Source organism: Acipenser ruthenus, chromosome 24, assembly GCF_902713425.1.
Source record: "Acipenser ruthenus chromosome 24, fAciRut3.2 maternal haplotype, whole genome shotgun sequence".
NCBI lineage: Eukaryota > Metazoa > Chordata > Actinopteri > Acipenseriformes > Acipenseridae > Acipenser > Acipenser ruthenus.
In genome coordinates this window covers 28,085,093-28,104,479 of record NC_081212.1, presented here as the reverse complement: position 1 = coordinate 28,104,479, position 19,387 = coordinate 28,085,093, and the positions used below count along the sequence as shown (strand labels likewise).

At 40.8% G+C, this 19,387-nt stretch overlaps 1 protein-coding gene across 2 annotated transcripts in view; it reads left to right on the top strand.

Annotated features, from left to right (window-relative positions):
* Positions 1-302: 302 nt before the first annotated feature.
* LOC131700616 (ras-specific guanine nucleotide-releasing factor 1-like) overlaps positions 303-19,387 on the top strand; it is a 34,245-nt gene continuing 15,160 nt past the window's right edge. Inside the window, exons 1-8 of one of the 2 annotated variants that reach the window (XM_058999110.1) lie at positions 303-933; positions 11,755-11,861; positions 14,208-14,355; positions 15,808-15,900; positions 16,589-16,842; positions 17,574-17,653; positions 18,714-18,907; positions 19,196-19,305. In XM_058999110.1, coding sequence (XP_058855093.1) covers positions 658-933; positions 11,755-11,861; positions 14,208-14,355; positions 15,808-15,900; positions 16,589-16,842; positions 17,574-17,653; positions 18,714-18,907; positions 19,196-19,305 — 1,262 coding nt within the window. In that variant the 5' untranslated portion in view covers positions 303-657. The remainder of the gene's footprint in view (positions 934-11,754; positions 11,862-14,207; positions 14,356-15,807; positions 15,901-16,588; positions 16,843-17,573; positions 17,654-18,713; positions 18,908-19,195; positions 19,306-19,387) is intronic. The other variant, XM_058999109.1, reaches the window with a different exon arrangement.

Sequence of the window (19,387 nt, the reverse complement as noted above, 5' to 3'; positions counted from 1 at the left end):
TGCTTCTTAAAAACTGGAACAAGATAATGACTACCTATACATGAAACAAGAGATCATACCGGTTTCAGTTACAATAAAGTTACACGATCTGTATAGATTTCTGATCATTCTATTACAAATTGAGTTCATTCTTAAGGTATTTTTTAAAAATATATATTAATATTATTATTTAGCATTATAAAAAAATGAATTCACGATCACCGTGTAAGTTACGCTTATTAGATTTTGGTCACTGGAATGCGAATGTGATTGTGGCTGTCGGTCGTGAAGTGCCTCTGTCCGAGGTGCTGAAATGTCACATGACTCCTCTTCTTCACTCACTGCAATACAGAGCTCCTGATTCTGTTGAGACTTTCCAACAGAACTGCAATCCACACAGCGTGTTATCCTCCTTGGTTAAAAGCGCTTTACTCATGGAGCGGAAGACATGAACTGTCCAGAAATGCGGGATCTAGAATCGAAACCAATAAAAGGCTCATATTTTGGATTGTAGATTTTTTGTATGTTGTTTACAGAGACAGCAGCGTGAGCGCAGTGAATGGGTGTACAGCAGCTTAGTGGTCCGGCTGATTAAGACTGCACATCTTTTTGGGGTCTGCTTGGGACTGAGAAGATGTAAGGATCAACAAGCTCTCTCCTCTTGGCTTTGAAACAACCATGCAGAAAGGAATTCGACTCAATGATGGCCATGTTACCTACCTGGGTCTTTTGGCGAAAAAGGATGGCACAAGACGAGGTTATTTGAGCAAGAAGAGCTCCGACAACACAAAATGGCATACCAAGTGGTTCGCTTTGCTGCAGAATATGTTGTTTTATTTTGAGAACGACTCCAGCTCCAGACCCGCGGGATTGTACCTGTTGGAAGGATGCGCTTGTGATAGAGCACCCTCTCCTAAACCTTCTCTGTCAGCCAAGGAATGTTTAGAGAAGCAGGTAGGGGTGGACCGGTGCCTATTCGCGCGATGTGTGTGCCTATATTCTCCAATATGCTTATTGATGTACAGGCTAATGGAACTGTTATTTCAGGAGAAATGTGCAACTTGAATTATTTCGTTGGGGAGGGGGGGGGGGGGGGGGGGGGGGGGGGGTCCTGATGGGGTTGCATTGAAATGTGGACTGATGTTTTCAGACGCATGGAAAGCGGTCGAGAAGCAAATAGACACTTGAACGTTATAACAGAGGTGCGTTTTACAAAGTACTTGTGTTATATCTGGCATAAACATTTCGTAAGCGTGCGCTCTAATGTCATTTTGGGGAGTTTAATCTACAAGATAATTGCAGTTATCTGAAATGTATACTGATATGTTTAAAGTCAGAATGCGATAGTTAACGCTGGGTATTGAAAGCAAAACAGCTATAGAAACTCCAGAATAATAAATAATTACAGTTGTAATAATAATTATTATAACAATTGAAAGTTCATTAAAATCAAATATGCGCAACTTCACATTTGTAAAGTGCTGTTGCATAATGTCATGTTGTCTTTGAACATCCGATTATTACTCATTAAATGTTAGATATTTTAAAATGGAAATATTAAGATACATTTTCCAGTGGTCATTAAAACCTCGTAAAAAACCCCCACATCTATCTATCTATCTATCTATCTATCTATCTATCTATCTATCTATCTATCTATCTATCTATCTATATATATATATATATATATATATATATATATATATATATATATATATATATATGCATCTATCTATCTCTCTCTATCTATCTCTCTATCTACATATGGTAAAAGTCGATTGCATTGTACATTATGACATCGGCAGGTACCATAATCAGATGTTGGATAGTTGACTATGGTTCTATGCTGTGGTGTTTTGAGAGATCCGTTTCTTCTCAGGTTATATGAGTAACAAAGCTTGATTAGGCATTTTGTTCCATCTCAACGGCGCCACCTGGTGAGGAATATGTGTAGTGCCTATATAATTGATATAAATAGAAGCTTACTTGACAGCTTCGTCTTTTTTGCTGGTAACCCCAGTTTTAAGATTGGATTTTGCAAAGGATTTTTGAATCCCAAATGTGCACTGTAGGTGCGGAATATCAAAAGTCACTAGCCAGTCAAATTATTTGGTCAATTGTAAATTGGTAAATAAACAAACTAAAAGCCCTTAATGATAAAATGGGTCATTCTGAGACTAGCTCAATTATCGATGTTTACACACCTTGTAAACACACACAATTGATGCTGTTTGTGCTTTTTTATGAAGGATAAAAACAAACAAACAAAATAGACACACCAACTAACAACTTCTTTAGTTGATTTGAAATGGATTTATTGCCTACTCTAGACAAATACTGCTCCTTGTTGCGTCATCCTGATTTGTTGCAATATCTGCAGGGGGTGGAACGTGCAGGATAGACCCATCGCATCCTGAATCAGCCCTTTGCTAAGTAATGCCAGGCAGGACTGTAAGCATTTTGTGAGGAGCAAGCAGTAAACCTGCAAATAATATGGCGCATTTAAATACAATATCCATATGTATAAAAATAACTGTCACGTGTTGTAAAAAAACAGTACTCAAGAACACAGACCTGCAGGAGGGTCAGAGAACTGCACAGAGCTTCTGCAATGTTTAAACATACACCTCTGTTGAGTCAGTCTTGGTAAAACTAAAACTGATTTAGATTATTTTCATTTTATATGTAGGTGGATCTCTGCGGGAATGAAATAACCCACAGAATCCAAGATGTTAAAAGAAGAGGGAGGTTCTTTCTTTCTTTCTTTCTTTCTTTCTTTCTTTCTTTCTTTCTTTCTTTCTTTCTTTCTTTCTACAATGTGGTCATGTGGTTTGGAAAATCATTTCACATAACACAGTACATACATTTGCATTAAAATGAACACAAAGCATGTCTGATGATAAGCAAAAAACTGTTTTGACACCCGGGTTGATGACAAGAATGCTGTACAAACACATTTTATATTGGCTTTTTGCTTTTTTTTTCAACCACTCTCTTTCAAATAATTATAAAAATAGAAACATTTTGTAAAACAACGGAACCCAATTGAGACTGGTGATACAACAAGCATCCATAATACGCGTTAATGAAAATGTAGGAAAGAAATGAGAGAGCGTAACAGGCTTCAGTTGAGTGGCAAGGGAGGGCATCGGTGGGCTAGTGATGATAAGAGCCCTCGACTGCCGTTTGAAAATCCAGGGGGCTCGAGCCCTGGCTTAGACATGCTTACTCAGCCTTCCAGCTTCAAAGGAGCTGTGAGTCTGGGGAGTGTGGAGAGGCCGAGTGGGCAGGGGGCATTGTTCCAAGAGCAAGGCCCGCTGATAAGGACCTCTCACTGAGCAGAAGCTGCTTGCATGTGGGCTTGAGGACTGACAGCATTTATAATTAAAACATCACTAATGTGGGTAGAGAATGGCCAAGGGATAATGATAGAAAATACAAGGGATAATGATAGAAAATACAAGGGATAATGAAAAGTGGTCTTGATTTTGAAATGTAACCACAGGCTAATACTGTGGCATGTAAATGGAAAATGCAAAGAAGAAAGCATAAAATGCTGCTGAAATACTCTCCATGTTTGGATCATAACTACTGTATAATTGTTTCCATGACACCCCTTTTCTGCAGAGTAACCTACTTATTGAAATTGCTGGTTAAACGTTGGTGGAAGCACAACTTATTACTGCAATCTATGTCTTTGTAAACTGACATATCAAGTGGGAAGGAAAGCAAAGTTGTATTGAATCTGATTGATCGGTGCCAGTAAAGCTGTGTTTCCAGCTACACTTTGAAACCAGTCTGCTCAACTCAATCCATTATTAAACTGGGGAATCTTCCAGTTCCACCTGCAGTCTGCAGTCCGATATGCAACCAAGCAATTCTTAAGGGTTCTGTATCGCCCCCACCCCTCTCCCATCCTGAGCAGTGTGTGCCTTCAGCTTCATTACTCAAACCCTTCCTTATTTTATTGACTTTGCACTGGCCTTACAGAGAAGATTACTTTTGGACAAGGAGATAAAAAAACAAGTCAATCAAGCGGTGTTGCGGACAAGAGTTAAGACAGATGGTCCAGAAGAGCTTTGTTGATAATGGAGAACTTTCATTGCATGTTGTCTGAAAGCCACACACAAATGGATTTCCCCATCAAGATAATAAGGTTACATTGTTCAGCTAAACCTGAGGTTAACCATCAAACTAAAGCATAAAGCATATGGGATCATTCTGGTGCAATCATACAATATGTATTGCCAGGTACTGTTGATGGCAAAGGTTAGCTAGCCAAATAACACTGAATATCCCCATGTCAATTCTCCTTCCCAGTCTTAATGACATACAGAGTTCACATGCTTTCAATACTGTAACAGCACTATGTTGTAATTGCATTGCTGGAGACGTGTGTTATTGGTGTGGGAATGGGCCCGCTCTGTGTTGTATTACTGGGTTCTAAACGATAGCTGCTTATTACACCTTGGAGACAGAGAGAGATCCATTCTGGTGCAGGATAAAGTACACTGTAATGTCAGGCTATTCGATGACATTGATTAATTATTAAGCTATTCATTTAAACATCAAACAACAAGCATTGCATACTGAAAAATACAATGCTTGGAAAAGGCATCAGGCGTATCCCTGAGTGACCCTGCATTCTTTGAAAGTGTTTCTCAACCCGCAGTATTACAGCTTCTGTGCAGGCAGAGTATCAGAATGCTTGCTTCGATGCATTCATTAAACACTACAGTAAAGTGCCAAGAGGACAGACATTTGACATATATTATGCCACAAGTCTGTTTCGCTATATCATGATGTTCAGAGACTAATTACAGACATCTACCTATCCATCTACTTGTAGTTCTTCAGAGTGGACCTGCTCTCTACGCCATATTGGGGTGCAGCGTGTCATTATGGTGTTCAGAAGACAGTCCCAAGGCTGGTGTACCAGCCAGTAGGGGCATTATTTTGGGATCAATGCCCAGGTTAATAATGAACCACGACATGAAAGTCTAAAAACAATCGAGATTGTGTTTTAAAAGGCAGCTCACACAGGAGGCAGTACTGCATGCCTTGAGTGTCCTATAGCGCTTTCATGAATATGACTCACAATAACCTGGCTCTTGACACTTCTGTTAAGCCCCAGCAATGATGTAAAACGAGGCACACAGGGCTACACTCAACACTGCCGAGAGTACATTTAGCCTCTCAACAAGCTGTTTCAGTGCTTTGAATCATGCAGGTGTGTTCCTCACAGCATTACTGTAAGAGTGGCGGATCTTTGTATCTTTGTCATACTTTGAGTTTTTCAGACAGTTTTTCTTCAACGCTGATTCCTCAATTAGGTAATTCAAGTCGTGACGGTGAAATCAAAGCATTTATTAAAAGTTTTACACATGCTAGAGATTCACGCCTGCGGTTTATCATTTCATCAGAACCCTTTATTCCTTATTATTTAGCAACATTATTATCATCATTATTAGTAGTTGAAACAGGATTTGTCTTTTCAATTATTTGGGGTTAATGAATGTCTGCCTAATTGCACTGCGTGTCTCAGAATGTAGCTAACCCTTTTAAAATGGGTCTGTACGTTCCATTACAGCAACAAGTGTCACAGTGCAACCATCTTACTGGTTTTGAATTTAAAAGAAAAGGACAGAGCTGTTTGTTAATCTCCCAAAGAAAACCTGTTGCAGCTGCAAGTCTGCAAGTGTTGTTCAGTTTTCAAGAGCCTGTAATTAAGCAGTGATAAAAAGCAATAGTATCTGCGTTGGGCACTGACTGTCCCTAGTCAATAATCAATACTGGGATTGCCTGTATTTGACGACAGATGAGGGCAGGGTGCAGAGTCAGCAGGTTTGTTTCTCATCTTGAGCGTGGTTGGACGTTGCACATTCCCCCCCCCCCCCCCCCCCCTTATATTTAAAAATAGCTGTATAGGTGCACATCATTTCTATGGCAACCTCAATTAGCATTCAAGAAAAGGATGCTGCTCTGCTGGTGTATTAAGAGGAAGTGCATCAGATATGGCTTTGCATTATACTGCATCTGTAAAGGACTGGAGGGAGTCCCATGCTATTTTTAGTATTTAGATAGGTGGGTTAACAATGCAAACCCGATAAGGTTTACCACAGTGAATCTGCATAGCATTCAGTATGCATTACCATGGTTATTACAATGCCATGCATGTTGCGTTTTACATTGCTTGCCCTGATTTTGCATGCTTTTACTATGCTTTGGTACAGTGCTTTACTATAGCATGCTTTTACCAGGCAGTATACCCGAATAACCTTAAGAAGGAAATTCCATCTGGACATTGCTATTGTATTTACATTTATATTTAAGCTATCAACAGCAGTCTTGTTTAAAGAACTCCCATGTTCTTGACAGACTCTGTTTTAATTTTTTGACACAGAAGGTCGTCTCTCCTATCAGGAAGTTTGAAATATTCAAACATAGTCATCCTTGTTCCAAAATCTTTGTTCAAAAGAACTAGTCTGTAGCTTAGAGGTCTACAGAAACAATCGATTGGCTTAGGTGTACAGATTGTAATGAAATGTTTACACAGTCAATACGGGCTCAGAGAAACCCAGGTCAGGGTACCAAAGAGAATGCCAATTCCCTGATACTTTACTGACTGGTAGCTCATACCCAGCATAGCTGCTGCAACTCGCTGGACTATGACCCTGGTTTGAATTCCACTTTATAAAAGCATGTAAATCACAGGGGTGCGTAATAACACATGGTTTAAAACACAGAGTATTAAACTGGGTGACACAATTATTTGTATTTGTTTTGCGTTACCTGCACAGAACCACCACATTCTCTGTTTGTTCTACTTGAAAATCATGAAAATCAGAGCTTAAACTTCCGCTGTTAAAAAGGAAGTGGAGAGCTATAATGCTTTGCCTCGATTTGCCCCAGAAACAACCTGCTGCCTAGTGTTTGAGACGTGTTTTTCTCTGAGAAGTTGCCTATCGATTTATGGAAAATCATTTGGCTTTGGAACACCCACACGCGTAGGATAAATATTTGCTGGTTTCTAATGTGTGGAGGGCTGTTGTTTTTGTCTTGTCCAAAATATATATTTTTATTTTTTACATCCATTTTCCCATATTCCTTACTTTAATTCAAACTTCTTTAGGCCAAAACTTCAGTGAATAAAGTGTTGCAGTAAAATACTGTGTGCCTAAAATCTCTCTTTGACTGAGTTAGTTTCACTGAGAGAGAGAAGGAGTGAGAGAGAGAGAGAGAGAGAAAGAGAGAGAGAGAGAGAGAGAGAGAGAGAGAGAGAGAGAGAGAGAGAGAGAGAGCTAGCATATTATTATCCTTTATTTCATCTTTAAATGCAAATTGATAAGTGCATTGGACAGGTCTTAAAGAGGTCATTACAAACGGTCTTGAAGAAGCTGGAAAGTGGGACACACGCAGGGCAGCTGGGTTTGTACCAAGGCCAGTAATACTTAGAGGCAGGTTTGTTTGTAGGGGATGTTACAGAGTTGTTTTATTTGAACCTTATCTCTTTAGCAAGGGTCAGAATCCGTAATGTCAGTACATCACACAGCACTGCCTTTTACACAAGCGCCGCTGAGGGTAATAACAGCCCAGGAAGAGCTAACCAGCTACTAAAGATTTAGATGTGAGGGGTATTGAATAATGAGTCGGCATGCGTTAGGTTTGCAATCTCAAGAAGCACTCCGCAGTGCCGGTGTCTGAAGAGATTGATGACATTGTGTTTAATGACAGACTGATAAAAGAAGGTATTTTATACATTCCATTCCAGGAGGAGGTATCTTCTTCATGGGAAATGGAGAAAAATGGACGGTCGGACGGAAGTCTTTTAAGCTTTGTATTGATTCCTCCTGTGAACAGCTGATCTGTATGGAAATGTAACAAATTGCACAACTATAAGTGTGATAAACAGTAATTCAGCATTCATCAAATAATATTCTACCACGACATATCAGATTACAGTTATAACATTATTATGAGATACTTACGATTAAATAACAAGATATCAGGATGCCAAAAAGAAATAGACCAGCATCACTCAGTGCGAGGTTCATGTCCTTTTTACCAACAATTTATATTAATCATAGTCTATCATTGTAGGATCGATATATAAAACTGCGACAATGTATAACCATTAGTTTATAAATTGATAGCCTGATACAGGAAGAAAATAATATTTACCACGCCTGGATGAAGTTCCCTGCCAAATCAAGGTATTGCTCTGTTGCAGTTTGCTGTGATGCTGCTGGGTGTGGATGTGTTTGGGTGTGGTTACCTTCAGGGACTGACACTCGTAAGGGATTTTTCCACAGCTTTTCTGGCTTCTCAGACTTAATTTCCTTCCCCAGCTGTAAACACATTCTGAGCACACAGGACCTACCCAAACGGGTTATACAAAGCAGAGGGTTTGCACATTAATAGCTGTTGCAGTGTGCTTTCAAACACACACACACATTATACAAAGTCAATGTTATATAGAAAATGAAGAAGAAATAATTGCAAGCCAAGGTAATTTGTATGCTACAGTGGAGGGTGCAGGGTGGGGGTGGAGAGCAGCACTCACTGCATGCTCTGTGTATATATTGCAGTGGCACGGGCTCCATTTCATGGTATAGTGTGTGTATGCTACAGTGGAGGGTGCAGGGTAGGGGTGGAGAGCAGCACTCACTGCATGCTCTGTGTATATATCGCAGTGGCACGGGCTCCATTTCATGGTATAGTGACAGGCAATGCAGGAAAATCCAGCGGCATTATCAACCTGCTGAGGATCTGACTCGTTAAACAGGCAGACAGGAAATTGCATTTGAAATGGTTAAGATAGCCATCTGATGCGGCGCTGGAGACATGCAGGCGTAATGTCACTTAAGCAAAGTGTGGCTTGATAGCTGTAACTGATGTCGACAACGAACCTGTTTGTCTTTGGCATGCCATGCAGCTGATGGTATACAGCTGGTATGCTAGTTTTTGAGGTTAAGGACTTGAATTTTACATCACATATTTGATAAAGCTGTAGTACCATGAAACAGCGTGTCTCTGTAGACATTAGCATGGCTATAACAGGGCTACACATGTGACCTCAGGGTTTATTAGGCTAATGATGCAGCGTAGGTCTGTGGAAGTGTAGTGTTTCTGGTAACGCTTTATATTGGGTGACATAAATTAATATTAAATAGATATGCAATTGCATATTAAATTAATATTTAATAAATATACAATAGCTGGTTTCTTGCTAAATGTTAACCAAATGCTGATTGAAAATTGCATATCACGTCCATTTATATTACGTTTTGTTACCCTTGAAAATATGTCATAATTTCCCATTGTTTGCATGTTTTTAATGAAAATACAGTTAATCTGACTTCAATGTTAATGGAAAGTATCAAGAAATAATTGAATGTAAATTTAATATCAATTGCATATCTATTAAATATTAATTTAACATTAATTTAATCTGCAATTGCGTATCTATTTAATATTAATTTATGCCACGCAATGTAAAGCGTTACCGTGTTTTTAAGCTTCAGTTCAGTGGTCTTGTTTTGGACCAGTACGGTATGTGTTAATATGTGGATGCTGCTTTATTGCTGGGAATGGGAGAGCACCAGAGGACCAGGGCATGACAATGAGACACAGCAAGCTGATTTGCTTCCAACAATAAGACTGGGGGGGTCCACAAACCCATTTAACTCCAAAAGAAGGAAAGCATTAGACTTACTTACAAGTCCAGAAATCAAACATGTGAGTTGTTTATTTGTGGTTATTTGCTAATAGAGTTGGGTACTCGATTCTCTCCTGTCTGTAGATCGTATTGTATTTGACATGTTCACTTACTAGGAGTATTTCTATAGTATTCATTTAGTGATGTCAGTAAAGGATCAATAAATCACTACTTTATATCAGCATTGTCTTTTTATTTGCAATTTGCAACGCCATAAGAGATTCAGAGATAAAGGACAAACAGGACAAACGTTGTATACTGTTATGTGCAGTGCTGCAACAGTCATTGAAGTGAGCAGCTAAATGGCATCTGAATACTAGGGGAGGGGGTTACAGTCTAAGACATCAAAAACTGTGTCATGTTTGTATAATGAACAGGAGGAACTTCACAACAGCATGACCAAGGGCTGAATGATTATTAATGACAAAGGCCATTTAAAGGGGAGAAAGGCGGAAACCTTTTGCTAAAAGAGGAAAATGAGTTGCTAGGTAACAGGAAAAGCTGAGTTATGTAATTGCCACCCTGCAGGAAGAGTGAGGAGGAATATCTCTGTGGAAAATAAGGCTATAAACAGCTCTGTAGCTCAGTAGCTGGTAGAGGTTGTGTTTATTATGCTGAACTGATCAGAACTAAAAAAGCCTGAATCAGGGTCTGAATGAGGGAACCTGGGTGCTATAAATACATAGACTTGTACTGAGGGGCAGGCAGAGAGCGTGAATCAAACAGGAGATATATATTCTCTAGAACGCTCATTTATTAGTTAAAGGAGTCTTCCAGTAAAACAGATATTCAAACTGGCATTCACCTTGACATCACGGCGCTGTGTGTGCCAATGCATCAAAACGTAGTTCATTTTGAAACACAATGTCCAGCCGACACTGCTCTTAGTGTTCTAAAATGAAACGCTGCTCTCTTTATAACTATCTGAGGTCATGGGAGGTTATAGAAATTCAGCTTTTAGAAACAGAAACTGCTGCTTTTTCTATTATATTATTTTTGCTGTAAGCATGGCCAAGCATGATTTAAGCAGTGATAGAGAGGGACAGAGAACAAACATTAAAGGATATTCAGCAGGTCAAAATAAAAAAAAAAGGTATAACTATGCAGATGATATGAATGCATCAAATGAAATACAACAGGACGTTTTTAGGATGACGGTATTAGATCTGCCAATGTTTAGGTCCTTAAATAGACCCTGTCATGTCCAATGGATTCTCCATTGGTAACCAATCTTGTCTCATTGCCTTCCCACTATAATACAATGTTGTGGGTAGACACAGCACAGCATTATAAGACAGAGTTTGCAACCAGTGATGACATGTAGAAGTACAGGACCAAAGAGATGCAATTATAAAATGGAGAATTCCTCCACTTGGAACCGGCATCACTTTTATGATCAAGACTAGGCTTGCATGCACATTGAATTCCTCCACTTGGAACCGGCATCACTTTTATGATCAAGACTAGGCTTGCATGCACATTGAATTCCTCCGCTTGGAACCGGCATCACTTTTATGATCAAGACTAGGCTTGCATGCACATTGAATTCCTCCACTTGGAACCGGCATCACTTTTATGATCAAGACTAGGCTTGCATGCACATTTTTATTTTGCTGATCCCTCCACCAGATGTTTAATTGCAAGATGAAGTGCTAGTTGGAATAGCTTGCAGCCTGCAGCAGCACTGACAGAAACGCTCTTCATCTCCCTGTCCTCTTAACACCTGGGGAGAGGACAGGATACTTTGAAAAGTTAGCTGAGTAATCTGAACATGGGGAGCATTCCAAACACTCCACCGTGCAGGAACCCAGCGTTCTTCTGAGCACAGCACGCATGATAAAGGAGGAGAGCTCACAATCTTAGAATCCTAAGCTTGTCACCTTTCATACGGGATAAATGATTACGTTTCATGATGAATAACCATTAAGAAGTGCAGCGAGTGGTGGTTTTATAAGCTGTGGATGAACGCAGAAGAGTCGGTGACATGCACACAGCGACTGCTGGTGTCATTATAAACCCACTGGTCTAATTCCTCACGCATTGTGTTTTCCTTACAGTACTACTTCACTGTTAACTTTAACCACGACAACCAGAAGGCACTGGAGCTGAAGACAGAGGATGTCAAAGATTGTGATGAATGGGTGGCAGCAATAACACATGCAAGGTATGTGGATTCTGACTGTTCTATACACAGTAACACACGTAAGGTATGTGGATTCTGACTATTCTATACACAGTAACACACAATTTAATGAATCTTTATGGAGATTAAATTAAACTCCCTCTGGCCCCAGTTAGCTTGGATATTTTTACTGTAAATTCAATCATAGTCTAGTAAAGCTTAGTAAAGCACTGTAAAGTACAGGCAAGCATGATAGGTATGGTAAAGGGTTTCAAACCCCACAGAGTAAAAGCACGGTAAACTACAAAATCCCTCTCCAGATGTGAAGGGATTGCATAAGAAAAACACATGTTTGAGTTGCGTTTGTCTGGATCTGATCTGGGTACAGTTAAAAGTGTTTTGCAAAAGAAACCCATTGTTTTGTTTGGAATTTTGTTTAAAGTATTTGCAGACTGTGAGTAAACCTTAATTCAAATGTGAAGTATAGAAAGGGTCAACTAATTAGTCAAACCTTGCCATGGAGCAAAGAGATGAGTAGCTCTGGCCCCTTCTTTTCCTATTGTCTATCAATACGTTTCTATACTTGAGGCTGAAAGAGCCCCACTCCCTCCTCACCCTGTGATCCTTGTAGGGGCTGGGTGTCTGCAGCAGACACAGCACTCTGGGCTGGCTTTAATGAATGATTTGAATGGCTAATACCAATAATACTGTGCAAAGACCTTGGTGAAAGATTGCAGGAGAGTCCATGCACAGAAACATGTGCACAGACTGTGAAGAGAGCCTCGCTGGATCAGTTATTACAGTCGAGGTTGTAAGTGTACCCAATGGAAACAGGGGGTAATGGAGCACGGCACTCTGCTGGGAGCGCAATTGAGCAAACCCTTACACACCTGAAAATATGTTTGAGGTATTTAATAATGCACAGAGTGCAGTTTGTTCATCTTCAGTTCAACCCCTGGTTACAGCAGAGTTACGCTCACACTGCATTGTCTGTCTAATATTCCGTTGTACCTGTGCGTTCTGCTCTGAATGGAAAATAGCCTGCAGAATGTAGCAGCAAAAAAAAAACAAAAAGTGCTGACATTGTCATTGAATCGCTTGAAGACTGTGCTTCTGTACACAGTTAACTAAAAGCAGTGGGGGAGCCATCTTTTGCCGTTCTTTGCTCATTATTTGTGTAGTGTAATTAGGAGAGCATTTCATACCACCCTTCAGTTCACATTAGCAGTCGTTATTTCTCGTCTGGAAACACGTCGAGGACATTATTTTAATGCAAAAGCACACACCAAAAACCGATGTAGCGTGGACAGGCTCCAGGTTAATTTGACTGATGTGGCGGGTTTAGAAGCTGAGTCACTGCACGGTTAAATGGATGATGTTTTATTATGTTACCACTGGGGTATTCAGTTGACATTTTAAAGGTGCACTGTCTTGTGCCTTTTGTGTTTTTACATATTCTATAAAGCTGTCACAAACCCTCATGAATACATTTGTTTTAGAGCCGTTATCAGCATACAGCAACACCAAACTGTTAACAAAGAAAACAATTCTGTTTCACTTCCATATGGCATCGGTACCACCCTGCCACAGCGGATAGCAGCAGGAGTGGCTGTTGAGATCCCAGATTGGCAGAAGCTTGTGTGCCTGCAACTAAAACTACTGTACCGTAGGTAATGTAAACCAACTGGAAAGCCAACAATGTCTGCTTTCTGGTGTGCACAGAAGACAAAACTGGAAGAAAGCAGTAAATATGTCTGCTTATGGAATTGATAGGTTTGGTTTTGTGTAGCTGCGCTCTCATTTAAAGGGCTGCTGTGCTGCCAAGGAAACTGCGACCAATCTGGTTGAGCTGGTTACAGAGAGGTACTAATTAACCATGCCAGGCAAGGCCTTGAAATCTTAAACTGCAGCCTCAAACCCGAATGCACTTACCGTATTTGCTCATCGTTGATATTAGCTGAATAAAGTTGACTTTCCGTCAGTGTCTGTGTGTATTTTTTTTTTATAGCACATTCCCCTGGTACTGCAGAGGTGTCTGCCTCAGTGTAAACACTGGCTATTCTGCTGTCCCTCGTAAAGCCTTCCAAAAGGATGCATCGAGCAAGGATTCATTCTACAGTCACATGTTGTGAGGATGTAATTAAGATGGGGCTTGAAGTGTTATTTAGTGTATAGCACAGTCTCCATTAGCATAAGTATATAAAGGACAGGCCAGTTTAACACTGCTTTGCCCCTCCATCCCCAGCAGAAGGAGTCACACTCACTGGGTCTGTTTTTGCACGTCGATGGGGTCCCCTTGTGAACACACGGAGGTAGATATGGTGCTGTGTATGTTTCCTGCTCTCAGCACTGTGGGGCTTGTTACTCTAATGATACGTCTCCTCACAGCTACAGGAACCTTGCCACGGAGCACGAGTCACTCATGCAGAAGTACCTCCATTTGCTGCAGATTGTAGAGACAGAGAAAACAGTTGCTAAGCAACTACGACAACAGATAGAAGATGGGGAAATAGAGGTAGAACGCCTGAAAGCCGAGGTAACCTTTGTTTATTTATTTGTATGTAATTTAAATTATGCAAATCTGACTATTCCCATTGCTAACGTGCGCTACGGAGATAAAGTGTCATTAAGCTGCCATATACTGTACATTGCTTAATAATACCTGGAAAGCCCTTTTATATTATCAAGCTATTGCTTTTTATCTGTGTAATGTCTGTGTTAAATTATTATACATTGCAAAAGTGACAAATATCTCTGCAATAACAAAATACCTAATATTATGTATCCACTTCCTGTGCAGCAGGTATTAGGACCCCACCTGACACCGCAGTGGGCTGAGTCCACTGTGCGAGACTGATGTGGGTACCTATAACCTGCTGCACAGGAAGTTAACGTATAGAGTGGTGGAAGGCTAATTTGGCTTTGTCAGAAAACAAGTGAAAAATAATAAGTAATGCTGTTGTCTTATGTTGTATTTAATGTGACTCTGTCAGAGCGGGTCATATATACTTTCACCTTTGGTATTGCAATGGAAACTCAGTCTTGCTTCACCCGTGTTGACCGGTGATATGAAGCTGGCAGGCTTAGCTAACTTTGGTTTTGAGAAGCCCCTTCTGCACCCAAACCCTTTCCCTGCTCTGCTTTATTTCCCCTTATGTATTCTTTGTTAAACAGATCAAATAGTAATTTTACTTTAATGTGCAAATGTTGAGCTGGCAATGAAACACTTTTCCTGTGCTGAATATGTATGAGCTGACAGCTATTGTACCTGGCTGTCTGTGGAGAATGATAATAACCTCTTTGTGTCAATACAAAGTAATGGGCGCACTTAGCATGAGGTGCTGGGTCTCGTGGGTTTCAGCTTGCTTACGATCCCAAATTAGGTTTGCTTGATTTTTTTAAAATCAAGCGAATCTCATCTGAACAGCATCACTACATCCTCTCATGCAAATGAGCAGAATTAGTTTTATACAGGACATGACCGCCGTGTCCCACTATTCCCTATTTTAAGAATCACAAATACAAATCAACACTTTGTTGTACAAACGCAGAGACTTGGAAATACACATCTGTGTTGTAATGGGAAAGAGTGTCACCCCAAGCATAACCCTCACCCTCACACACAGGCAGAGCTGGGCATTGCTATGGTTCTGCCCATACTATCCTTGTTAAAGGTTTCTGAGTGATAGCTATTGCACTTATATAGTGTCCTTCGCTCAAGATCTGGCTCTTTGCAAAGCGTTTCATCATCCAGTTTATTTACATTAAATTAACAGCATGCTATGTGATGTGTTGATCAGTATCAGAAGGGTTATTTGAAATCTTGCAACGTGAACTGTTACAAAAAGCCCATATGAAATTGCCTTTATCTGTATTTCAATCATTTGTAGTAGTAGGTTATAAATAATAACCGCAATAACGTGTCCTTGTGCTCCTGTGTGTCACAGCACCAGTACTGATGGCTTATTTCTCCATTTATCTCTTCTAGATTGGAGGTTTGCTCAAAGACAACGAGCGCATTCAGTCTGACCCGACTACTGCACCCAGCGACGATGACTCTGACATCAAGAAAATCAAAAAGGTCAGAGTCTTCAGCAAGTACTAAAACAAAAACCCTTTGACGATCAAAATTCAGAACGCTGAATTTGAATTCTCTAATCAAACCTAACTGTTGTTGCATCCCTAAGAAACCATTGGGGTCTCTGTGCTTGAGCTAGACAGTGGTGGCTTGATTAATGTTCCCTGAACATCACCCAATACAATACAAATTCCACCACTGCTGAGACTGTGGGAACAGGGTTGTGAGTAAATCTGAACTATTTACTCGTGAAACTCCTGTTTCTATAATGTCTGTTTTTATTTTCCTCAACCGGTCTTAAAAAACATCACTTTTGACAATGCCATATAAAATTTTAAAAAGCAATATACATATCTGTTAAAAAATCTAAGTTAAAATGATGGTGCAGCCCTCCCTCTGTCTGTTTTAAAATGGACACACCACAAGCACTGTGCTTAGTGTCCGTCTTTAGGTGTGGGTCAAGTTATTGTTGAACCGCCTGCACCAGAGTTTCTTCCTGAGTTTGACCCGTAATTTTGCTGGAGTGTTTTGGAATGTCAGTCTAGGGGTGACAGAGTTTCTTCCTGAGTTTGACCCGTAGTTTTGCTGGAGTGTTTTGGAATGTCAGTCTAGGGGTGACTGAGTTTCTTTCTGAGTTTGCTGGAGTGTTTTGAAGCGAGTGCTGACACAGGAGTGCCGGCTGTCCTGACAGGTACAGAGCTTCCTGCGGGGCTGGATGTGCCGGAGGAAGTGGAAGACAATCATCCAGGACTACATCAGGTCTCCCCACGCCGAGAGCATGAGGAAGAGGAACCAGGTGGTGTTCAGCATGCTGGAGGCAGAGGCGGAGTATGTTCAGCAGCTGCACATCCTGGTCAACAACTTCCTGCGGCCGCTGCGTATGGCTGCCAGCTCCAAGAAACCTTCCATCACCCACGACGACGTCAGCAGCATATTCCTGAACAGGTAGGCGTGCTCTTCCACTTTACAGGGGGAGTATTTCAGCACACTCATCCTGGGCAGGGGGCAATGTCACAAAATGATTTAGGAAAACCCACGAAATGTAAGCAGTTAGTGATGGGATGAACTTGGGTTTTTTCTTCGTGTTAAAATATTATTTCAAATTGAAGTACATTTTAAAATATTCTTTCATTCTGAATTGAAGAAAAAAAACTCTCTCAAATTATCTTATAACCAAAGGAGAGAAATACTCTTCTGCACAGTGGAATGATTGTGTGTGTGTTTATTATTTCAGATGTCATTCATTAGTATTAATTATTATTATTAATTAATTAATCATTTAGCAGACACTTTTATCCAAAGCGACTTACAGAGACTGCGGGGTGAACTATGCATCATCAACAACTGCTGCTGCAGAGTCACTTACAATAGGACCTCAGTTTTCCGTCTCATCCGAATCCATGCATTGGTGTCTTTTGCATGATACAGTCATTTAGAAATTCTGTTAGGAGACAACATGAACATGGTCATTTTTGCCTCATTTTTCATGCAGTGTTTGTTTGCATATTTGTAAAAGGAAATGTAAAAGCAATGTCCTTATTCAGTGGAGTGCTGTTTTGCTTATTTAGAAGCATGTGGTTGGCTCCATACTTAGGGTTTCAGTCTGGTGGTTGACATGTATCAGTCATGTTAATTATAGAATTACTTTTGACAATTCTTTCTTATCTTTCTTTCAGTGAAACAATCATGTTTTTGCACCAGATATTTTACCAAGGACTAAAAGCAAGAATAGCAAGCTGGCCAACGTTAGTACTAGGTAAGTAGACTGTGCTTCCACTGCACTCCCCTTTCCATCCACAATGTGCACTCGGAATCACAATACTGTTAATGCTGCGGAACCTTGCTGGGAAGGACTGGAGATGCAGGCAGGGGAATTTAAAAGTAACATTTTGTGATGCTAGTTTTGTAACGCGGCACTGACTCTGCACTGCAGCACAAACCTTTGGAAACGGTCCCTTGTGTGGTAGCTTTCCAAGCAGAACAGTCTCCCAGCAGGTGCAATTGGCTCACTTGTTTCCCAGGAATCGGATTTGGCGTCTGATTCTCCGAGGACGCACCTCAACCCGGAGATAACAAAGCGTTATTGACAGCTACTGCTGAGTGGAGCCTGCAGTGGCACAGACTGAGGAACACAAAGGGGCCAGGGGAATTGAATTAAGAAAAATAGATAAGTGGGGGAGGCTATATTTAGGAAGGGATACCGACATGTTGTTTATTCTGCATGGTTTTATTTTGTGTCCTTTCAATTACTTAATGAATGCATTCCTTAATGGTATTTCTGTCAACCAGTATTGATCTGCCTGTGTCTATGGATCCAATCTTGTCAAAGACCCTGGAATATACAGTAGTACTTCAGGCATCCCTGACCAATATATACATATTTAATGTTCTGTGCTAGGATTATTATCGCACAAACGGCACTGTTTATTCCAAAAGACTGTGAGTTTGCTATGGGGGTGGGATAAAACTTCTCAAGCTGGAAGCTATAAAGACATTATTTCCTGATCCAGGACCCATCGATAATAGAGTGAGATAGGATGAAATTCAGAAATTCAGACCTTTCTTTAGAAGCAGCCCCTGTTCTTGAAAAGGGATCACTAAGCCTGTTAAATAATAATCTAAGCAGAGCCAGCACTCGAGAATGATACATAAAACACCTAATATGTTAATAAAAAGGTACAGATATAAAGTACCCCTGGAAGCATGGCAGTAACAGACATAGCCGGCTAATATGGATCCAATCAAAGAGTGCGGTTCTGAAGGGGCTTCTTGACACTGTGAAGAAACACACTTGAATGCTGTTTCCCTGTCTCCAGCTGACCTCTTTGACATCCTGCTGCCCATGCTGAATATTTACCAGGAGTTTGTGAGAAACCACCAGTACAGCCTGCAGATCCTGGCACACTGCAAGCAGAACCGAGACTTCGACAAGCTGCTCAAGCAATACGAGGCCAAGCCCGACTGTGAGGAGAGGACTCTGGAAACCTTCCTGACCTACCCCATGTTTCAGGTGAGCATGGACAACCGAGCTCCTTCCGTAGAGAACCTGCTGCATCACGGCACACTGTCGTTGTAGGTTAAAGGGGCCGTTAGAGTCAGTTTGAGCTCTCTTGTTATTCACATGCTTTGTAAACAGCTCTATACTGTATTTCACAGTATAGAGTGCAATTACATAGTGCGTTTCACTGCTTAGTGCTGTTGATTCCTGCAATCAGATCAACAGAAGTGCATTAACAGCAGTGATACAGACACAGCCCGCATGGTCACTTCTCTAACTGCTTCTGGTTTCTTGGCTTAGATCCCCAGGTACATTCTGACTCTGCATGAGCTCCTGGCTCACACCCCGCATGAGCATGTGGAGAGGAACAGCCTGGAGTACGCCAAGTCTAAACTGGAGGAGCTCTCAAGGTTCGTGCTGCTTTTGGTCTTGACATCAGATGACCTGTCCATCTGCTTGCTTTCTTACTGTGCTGTAGGCTTGTCTTTCTGG